This window comes from Ursus arctos, unplaced genomic scaffold, assembly GCF_023065955.2.
Source record: "Ursus arctos isolate Adak ecotype North America unplaced genomic scaffold, UrsArc2.0 scaffold_15, whole genome shotgun sequence".
Taxonomy (NCBI): Eukaryota; Metazoa; Chordata; class Mammalia; order Carnivora; family Ursidae; genus Ursus; species Ursus arctos.
In genome coordinates, this window is record NW_026622819.1 from 33,798,769 (window position 1) to 33,808,632 (window position 9,864).

Consider the following 9,864-nt stretch of genomic DNA (forward strand, 5'->3'; position numbering starts at 1 on the left):
TTTCACTAAAGGCAAAGCTATAAGAAATTGACCTGAGTGCTGGGATAAGGGAGAATTCACTGGAGATTCAAAATGAGAAGAGACTACTGATGAAGTATGTGGAGTTTACATTGTTGAAGACTTTGATGCTCAGAATATAAGCTGTCTGTCTTGGATGTTGCACATCCAAAAATTTTGAGGCTGCTGGCTCCAAATATAATATGACATGCTAAGCAATGATAATGGATGATTTTCCCTGGCCTAAATGGTATGGAAAAGGTTTGGAAACCAGGGAAAGCGGGAGGGGGGAGAACAAGAAAAAGAGGAGGACAATAGTGACGTGGTCAGGGACTGAAAAAGTATCATGGATTCACATGGCCTCAGAGGCAGGGCTATCACAGATATCTAATAGTTCAGGTGTCTAAATGCCTCAAGACAGAACTATTAGAAGTTGACGAGCCTTGAATTGTAGAGACTCTATGAATATGTCAGGTTATCCTCAAGTAGGGGCAATGCATCAAAAAAGGTTAAGGATGACCTAACACGTATGTTTTTCAGTAAAGCATGTTAACACCAGGTGCTTGAAAGAAAATAATGATTATAGAAAAATGCCTTTTAAAAAAAGTTCTCAATTTTGCAGTTAACCATTGCTACTTGGAATTAAGTTGCAGTTAACCCACACTATTCATAATTAAGTGATAGTTGTGGTGCAATTATGAGGTTATATTTAGTTGACAATTTACCTGAAGTTGGGGATATATTGATTTAATCAATACTTTGCCTCTTCTATTATGGTTAATTAAATGGTTCATTAATCGCTCAATGTCATCATTCACTGTAGGAAGCATGCCAAACATTTGAAAATTCCTCATTAATGATAACACACATACTGACAGATTAGATATAGGTAAAGGTGGACAGATTTAGGCTGAAGAATTATTAGGTGAACTATAAAATGAGGCAATGCTTTACTGCCAGCACTATGAATCTTTCAAATGGTAATTGGATGCACGTGTTAGCAGCAGTAAAAAGTCACTGTCCAGTTGTCCACCTTACATGGGAATCTACTCTGAGTGTCGTCTTTGATTTATTGTTCCAATTAGAACACAGTGTTCAAAGAAAGAACACAACTGACCTGATTTAAAGGCAGGAGAGCATTTAAGGCCATTATTTGGTGGATGACCTGGCTCCCTTTTAGATATCTTGAAACTTTCTATTTGTGTCAACTCTGTACTGATTAAATATTTGGTTTTAAACTGATTCTATATATAAAGCATCGACGCTTTGTATTCATTAATTCTTGATCAGAGTGTCACTGATGACTTCCCAAGATGCAGGTACATTTTCTTTCACTAACTTTAAAGGCCTGTTTCTAGGCTGTCACTTATCGTCCTGACTGACTGGCACAGGTAAAGGTAACAGGCACTGAAAAAAAAAAAAGAGTGCCAGTTATGAAAAGTAAGTATCTTTGATTGGCAAAACCAAGTAACAAACACCACTGGTCAAATGGTAAATGCAAATGATCTTAAATCATTGCAATATACCATGAAAAATGAAGATATTTCTGCAAAGAGGACTTGAGACAAAATGAGGTTCATTATCTTTTAGACTGTGATAAAGCTGTATTAAAATTATATAAACATAAATCTTATATCCAATCTTACTGGAAAATTAAAAGAGAACTTTAATTTCTGGGAGGGAAATGCTAATATTTTACTTACTTACATTAAGCAAGTATCAACTGTTAATGCTAACAAATGTTGGAACAGTAATACTAAAAACGTCATCTGAATTACTCTTCATTGCAAAGTTCACAGAATTAATGTTAAGATAGATTAAAATCACTTTGAACTAATACACATGTATTACTCTTCCTTCTGAAGCATAATGAAGAAATATCATTTGTACTACAATTTTGGATAAGCATACAGACATTTAAGGCTTAGGAAAGATGTAGATATTCACAGGCAGCTCATAAATGTGAGGAACATTAGCTCCATTTCAAATGAGCTGTCAACTTTTTCCCAACATTTTGGCTTGTGGAAAGTTGGACGTTTGGATAATAAATGGGGTTTGCCTCTGCACATTAAGGTAACTGTGCAGGAATTTAAAGTGCTCATTCATATTCTATAAGTTCATTAAACACTAAAAGAAAAAAAAATGAACTGGTATTCCAGCCTTTTTGCTCTAAACCAGACAGTAAAAATATAGAAGAAAATATGCATGCAGTGGGGTTTCCTTCATTCTATAAGACACAAATTTTTCTTTTAAATTCTGTGCTTAAACATCATTTTGAAAATACGTGTTTTTAAAGAGTGATCCATACCTTTGCCTAATAGAGTCCTAAAATACCCAAGATCTACCTAGAGACTGGCGTTTCTGACTTCTCATACTCTAATGTTGGCATGTGATTTCTGCCAACTGTTTTCTTGGGTTTCTTCTAGTAGGTTATAAATCAGATTCACGAAGAGGAAACTCTGTAATTGTGCATTTTTTAATGGATTTATGATAAAGCCATCAAAGTGGAGGGTCCATATGGTAGGAATGCAGTAAAGGTAACAGGACAGTGTCATATAAACATTATATACAGTGTCTTCCACCTTCATAAATCCTCAACGCGCATGATTAAATGCTGCCTGTTATAAATTATGCAAGCAAACTGTAGAAATGACCTCAACTTTAGTAAGACAGGAGGGGAAGCCATAAGTTGTATATAGGTTTTCTTTCCAAAAATCCATTGTATATTTATTAGATGATATTCAAGTCCCTATTTTCCTCAACAATTACTTTTCTTCTGTTATTTAACTTCCTACAATAAGTCCTAGTATTAGTTTAAAAGTAAGGATGCAAACCTTTAATCCTAGACAGTAATTTGTCATTTATATGTGGTGAAGTACCTTGTTGATTTGCAGACTCATTTTAAAGCTTTCTTAACATAAATATAGCTTGAGGTCTCTAAGATTTTGCCCTTTTTAGAGTCATATATCAGAAGTTTCTGCAACAGCCCAATTTCACACTGGTATTTAAATCAAATTATTTTATTACATGTGGGAACAATTAAACATTTTGCCCTCAGCTGTAAACAATTACTATATACAATGACATTCATGGATTTTTCTTAAATGGTCATGTATTTCTAATGCTCTTTGTTAAAAAGGTGAGATCTGTGTATATGCATTTTGTGTTTCCATAATCAAATATATTCCCAAACAAAATATCAAGAGATATTTCACTTAGAGAATGCACTAAACTTGTCTGATACCATGTAGCCACCTGCAGTGAGGATACCTTGAACATGTTTCATCTGTGTTCCTCTCTCAATTTACTACTGTTCCAGTTTGAACCTGAAGAACTGTTGGTGTTCATAGCAAGAAGTGGTCATGATTTTGGATAATTTGTTTTTTAGAGTTTTGAGGTGTCTAATCCAAATATATTGGCATCAATGTTGCCAGTAGCGGAGGTAAAAGAAATAATACAACCAAATAGGTCTTGACCTGACTCTGCCAATTTACAGTTGAATGACCTTGGCCAATTTCCTTTTTTCAGCTTCATCTTTGAAAAAATGTGGATAGTTATACCTAAATTATAGGACCATTATGTGTTAAATGATCTATATATTTGAAAAAATAGGCACATGCTGCACAGTACATACTGATTTCTCTATTGTTTCCCGAACTCCTTTCCCACAAAGACTCATAAGCACTGTGGCTTTCCATTTTGAGAATAGCCGTTCTTGGCTCTCCCAAGTTTAGGGATACATTTTCTTTTCACGAGATGCCCCTTTTCTATAAGTGACAACCATGGGAGAAGCCCACAGTCCACTCACATCCAGAAATAAGTCTACCAGTCCCAGTTGCAAGGTACCTAACAGCTGTATCCAGCCTTTCTACGAGGCCAGAACTGGAGCTGAGTGGTAATGTTTCAAGGGCAAAGCTCTAGATGTAAAGAATGATAAAACAAACTTAAATGAGCCCAAGCATATCTAGTGACAGATACACTACAGCTATTCTAAATTATTCAAGCCTTCTTAGACATCTAGCAGAAGAACCATAATTCATCTCTGCTCCCTTTATTCTGTTTTCATACGATGGCATAGAAGCAAACCAAAAACCACCCCCCTTCCACTGGAAAAAAAAAAAAGTTATAATCACCCAAATTGAAGAGTTTCTTTAGCACATATAATATTTTTAGAACCATCCAATTTCTGGGAACCAGCTTTGGAGGTAGAAGTTAAAAATGATTTTGCAACGTTTATGGGTGATTTCCTTACTTCCCTTTTGTTAGTATTTTGCTGGCAAAAAGCCAGTAAAGCAGTTGTTTAATTACCCAGGACATCCCAAACATGTAACCCCCTAGATAAGCTGTTACTGTATTTTAGCAGCAATAATACTAGGGTCAAAAGTAACAAAGAAAATTAAGCTTCAAATAAGCAAACCTCAAAAGAACAGCTTTGTATATTGAGAGTAATTAATAACTTGTTTAGGAAAATGTTACTGAAAAGTGGTTTTTGGACAAGGAACTGACACTCTTCAGAAACCCTAATATTTAACAGGCTACCATTTGGTGGGCTGGCTGGCAGGTTACCCTGTAGGCATGGCAAAAGTTTGTTCACATGTAATTATGCAACATTTAGACAATATCTTAATGATACCATGTAGTTCAGCTGAATCAGTCCAGCTGGAAATTGTAGCAGAGTTCTGATTACCCAGCCACATGTGAAATTAAGGTTTTTTTCAACCTCTACTTTTCACTTGCTGTGTCTCGATACAGATGTTCTTGGAAAGCCTAAATTATTTATGGTTTGACATTATTTAACAGAGTAAGCCCCACCCCCTTTCATTTTCAACCACTGATTAAATTGCATTACTATATAAGATATGGTATTTTAACAAGGGCTATTGCTCTACTTTATTATATGGAAGAGATATTATTATATTTTGGACAGTTAGAATGGAAATTGTCCACACTAGTTTTTATGCAGTAAAAATTGTATACTCTTTTCTTCAGCAACAATTCTTACTGTAAAAATATAATTCAGTGTATACTCGTGGCAATCATTTTATTTAATAAGCACACATGATTATTATTTTAGAAAATATTAATTTCAGTTGCATAAACAAACTAGTATAGATTGGTCCTTGTATCACTTCGTAAAGACACTTAAAATATACCAATAGCAAAATCAAGTTAGTGTCCAGGAAAAAAAAAAAAGATTTTTGCTCAAGGTTAACACTTTGAAAATATATTTATCTCCATGAACTAAAATACAAAGAACAGTTTCAACCAAAGGGGATTTTCTTTCCTTTTCTTTCTTTTCTTTTTTTTTAACTCCCAGCTCTCTCTTCAGCAAGTGTTTGGCTTACTTCTTCCCCATCGTCCTACCTGGATGACACCACAACTATTTTGTTTTAGAAGTGAACAAAGGTATTACATTTTAATCAACAGCTATATCTATACACAGTATCCAATGAATTCAGGTAACAAATGACTTTCAAACAAAAAAGTCATAAGTGACATCATTTCAGTCACGTTCTATGAATCAGAATGGAAAAAAAATAGGCAATGGACTATTTCACATCTCTATATTAAACACAAGACGGAATACTTTAAAATACTTTCACAAGTGTTTTTATTACTTAACCTATAGCTAATTTTAGTAAATGGAAGCAGCAGCTGCAGAGGAACAGAAGTTAATGTTGAATATATGTGGATCCCCAAATAAGAAATCTAAGTCTTAATGCCTGTCAATCTTTATTTAAAAAAGAAAATGCTAAATTCTGATTGTCTTTCCCCTTAGTACCAGATACTTTTTTGGGCCAAGGTATCTTGGAATGTCCGACCCATGTATTTAAGTTTGTTGACAAGAAAATTCCCAAACAACTGACACGTAAAGGTCCCTTTAAAACGTAACTTGGAAGGACCATTGAGATAATGCTAAATGGTCATTAAAGACGTTTAAATGTCATTGTTCTACTGTCTTCAGTGTGCCATTACATAGCCTCGGGATCCTTTCAAATAGCAATCAATAGAGGGTGAATAAGTCTCACCACTTGAAAGTAACTAGGAGAGGAAGCCAACAGAGTAATCTGGCTTTGCTGGACTGATTCAAGAGGAGACACAATATCCACCCCTCCTCTTCTAGTTCTCCCTCCCCCTACCCATTCCACACCCCTGCAAGAAAGAAAGAAGAGAAAGAGCTAACGAAAGCAAGAAAGAGAGAAAGGAAAACGGAAAAACGTCCAGGGATGGGGCGGAGGGCATAATTTATCCTGAATAGAAAACCTCATCCAATGGGACAAACTATAGCCATGGAAACAGACTTATGACTTTTACTTTGAAAATAAAAGAATGACAATGAAATTTGTGTGAGGTCTGTGTGAATCCAGTCCCAGATGTTTACAATGCTGTAGTAGTATGGCTCTGCAATATGAGAGGTTTCAGAAGAAACCAGTACAACGGGACACCACAAAGCAGCGCATATGCCATTGACAATGCAGACATGAGCATCATGTTACCAAGAGAGAAGGCAGGCAGAAGACAAATAGCAGCGGTGGTGCCTGAAAAGCTGACTTCATGGACTGCAATCACTCAAACCAACAAGAGGGGCCAAAAAAAAAAAAAAAAAAATCAAAACCAGAAAAATGTTTGCACTCCTGTCTAGATAGGTAGTGGGGTAAAGACATGGGGGTGGGGAGCCAACGGAATTGACTTTTCTTTCTTAAATAAAGCTCCCATAAAGCCCCTATAATTGACAGCGGATAATTATTTTCAGCTTGAGGAAACTGTCCCAAAACTCTTAATAAGATTGCCAGCGAAAAGAAACCAAATGTGTTTACTTGAGCCATTTACAGAAGGGAGAGAAAGGGGACCTTGAGATGAGGTGCGGAAGGGCTATGGAGAGGGAGAGGGGGCGTCTAGGCACAGCAACAACTCTACATCGCCCAGCGCGGTCCGGGAATGACAAGCTGGAGAGATGGGGCAGATGGGGTGGCAAGGAGTGGGGGGTGTGGAGGGAGCCGCGCCAAGGGGAGGGGGTGCGGCAGCACAATGTATGGGGGGGGGAGTGATTTAGTGTTAAAGTATTCCACTTAATCATTTTACAGGGGTTGGGGACGTAAATATTTAGCTGGCCACATCTGGAACAGATTTCCCCCCCCTTGTGGGGTGGGGGGGTGGATAATTGGAAGGAGGGGAGCGCACATTTGTTACTTACTGTACGGGCAGTTCTCCTTCTTGGTACCGCTGACCTTCCCGTTCTTCTCAATCTTGAGAAAGTACTTGGTAAAAGAGAATAGCTTTCTCCAGCGGACATCTCCTTGGAGGTGATTGTAGCTCCGCACATGCCTCCCCGCACTGGAAGGAGAGGAGAAGGAGGAAGAGGACGAGGAGGAGGAGGAAGAAGAGGAGTTGGTGGCCTCTGGTGACACCATGTCCTGACCAAGGGCTTGGCAGGTGACAGGGATGGAAGACACCAAGAACAGCAACAAGAAGCAGCAGCAGCAGCCAGGCAGGTGGGGAAAGGCTGAGGCACAATGTGTCAGTATCCATTTCCACATTGTACTGAAACTCTCGGCACTGGAAATTGTCTCATCAGAAGGAACATACTGGAAGGGTAAGACCTGGTGCGAGGCAAGGAGACAGCTGGAGGTGGCGGCCGCTGGTTAGCTCCCTCTGGGCGCGGATCTGGCCAGAAGTGAATGCACCAACATCCATAACTCCTCGGAAGGGCCGGCTGCCTCTCCTCGCTCCTTTCTCGGATCCGCTGCCTTGTGCCTCTCGAGTCTCCCGGTGAATGGTGGACGTGGGTGGCCGCAGTAGCAGGAGCTGGTGGTGGCGGTGGTGGTGTTGGTTACCAGCGATCTTCACTCCCCTAGGAGTTACTTTGTTCTCTTCTTCACTCCTTTCTTCACCATGTTAGATGCAAAAAAAGGTCTGAAAAACAGATGACAGCACGGTGAACAAAACCCACAGAGGTTGGGGTGGGAGGCTGGGGGAGATATCTGCGCCTCTCTGGGGTTGGCACCTTCTGGTCCCTCTCCGCAGAGCCCCAGCCTGCTAGCCAGTTCTAAGAGTGCGTCCCTTTGGAGTTGTCAGAACTGGAGGCAAGCTGACGGTCGCCGTTGTTTCCTTCCCCCTCTTGCTTTCTCTTTTTGGTGGTGCCTGTTGATTTGAAGCCTCCAGAAAGTCACTTCTTGTTTGGGGGAGATGGCGGTTGGTGTTTTGTTTGGCCCTATTTCCCTCCCCCCCCCACCCCCTTCCTTTGGAAAGCCCGCTTGTAAACAGGTTGAAGCCTGGAGTCTAAATGTCAGTGATTCTAAGCCAGAGGTGGGCTCTGCCTCTGCTGGTCAAACCTCATTTGCAGGGGTGGAGAAGCGGGGGGAGGGGGTCAAACGGCGGTGGGACATCTGAAACCCTCGGCTGCTGGGAACGCCAGGGAGAGGGAGGGGGAGGGGGCCGAGGGGGGGGGAGAGTAGGGGAGCAAGGAGGAGAGAGCGCGATGCCTCCGAGCGGAGCTGGGGGCTGCCGGGTCCCTTCCTTGTGGCTCCGCGGCCGCAGCCTCCGCCCCGCGCCTCCAGCTCCGGCGAAGCGCTGTAGAGTGTCCGAGTGCTGGCGGCACTGGCCACCGGCGTGAGCTGGCTGCTCGGGCTTCCCGAAGTTTGCTGTCTTCCAGCCTGAACCAGTCCCCTCTGGGGAGCCCCTTTCTCACTTGTTTTCCAGCGTAGGATGTCCCCCCCCCCCCTTGTTTTGGCAGTGAAGTACTTCAGAGCCACCTGGAGCTTGGTGCTTGGCTGACTGTTTTTCTCCCCCCTCTGGCTCCCAGAAGGAAGGGAGGGCGGGGGGAGAGAGCAGAAGATGCTGTGGATAAACCCTCTAAAGCAGCGGATTATAGACTGGTCGGAGTGAGCACAGAAAACGGAGACATAATTAGCTTCTTTTCCTCCTCTTCTGCCAGCTTCCAAGGAGGTCTCTGCTTTAATGAATCACTTGATTTCTCGCTTCCGTTGCTGAAGTAAAAAGTTCACACTTTGGCCCTCTCTGCCTTTTAAGCTCAGGGAGATTTATCGTTACCCTTAAAAGTCGCCTCTCTCTTGGCGCAAATGAAATGGGGGACCGAAAAGACCAATTTCTAATTGCTAGCATGAGTCCTTTACTGAATCACCGTGCACTTCAAAGCGGACGCACTTTACTGAGATGGCGAAGATTTACCCATAGGATTTGGCCGAATGTTCTGCTGTTCTCTATGCAATTTTCTTTGCACTTTGCCATAAAAGGGGCGTCTTCTTTTTTCTATCTTTGCATTTAATGATAAGAGGGCTCTATTTTACGATACAACTGCACTACCAGCTCTCCCTCTTCCTCACATGCAGTACATGTCACAACACCCTCATTGCTAGCAATGCTCACAACCCAGGTATAGACAGAACCAAACCCCTGGCTAGGACGTCTTGCCAAGAATTAAGAGGCACCAGAGGCAAATAACTGTGATAATCGGTTCTGATCAGAGTAAGAGACAGTTCCTAGAGGATCACTAAAAGAATTACTCTGTACTAGGGAAGGCTTGATTGAGAGGAATAACTGAAGATGTAATGGTGTAAAATATTTATGTTCTGTGAGGCAGTTAGATATTAGTGTTATGTTGAAGCATATGAAATCGCCACTATTTTATATTTTTTGACCTTCCAAAGTGGCAATTTCACATGGTTCAACTTAATAGTTAGACTGCTATTCTAAGATGGAGAATCACTTCAAGGTGAACTTGGAAGTTTGACCTCTGTAACTGTAATTCAAAGGGAGCTAATCAGGAGAGCTGGTGTATCTACAACAAGCCAGAATCCCTATAATGTGCATTTGACCTCATTTTTCATTGTGAGCAGGAGAAAACAC

The 9,864-nt window shown here is 40.7% G+C and overlaps 1 protein-coding gene across 1 annotated transcript in view; it reads right to left on the reverse strand.

Annotated features, from left to right (window-relative positions):
- Positions 1 to 8,396, reverse strand: part of FGF10 (fibroblast growth factor 10) — an 81,062-nt gene extending 72,666 nt beyond the window's left edge. The window contains exons 1-2 of the mRNA XM_057312232.1: positions 8,003 to 8,396; positions 7,193 to 7,911 (exon numbers count right to left, since the gene is read on the reverse strand). Coding sequence (XP_057168215.1) covers positions 7,193 to 7,535 — 343 coding nt within the window. The 5' untranslated portion in view covers positions 7,536 to 7,911; positions 8,003 to 8,396. The remainder of the gene's footprint in view (positions 1 to 7,192; positions 7,912 to 8,002) is intronic.
- Between the last annotated feature and the right edge of the window lie 1,468 nt (positions 8,397 to 9,864).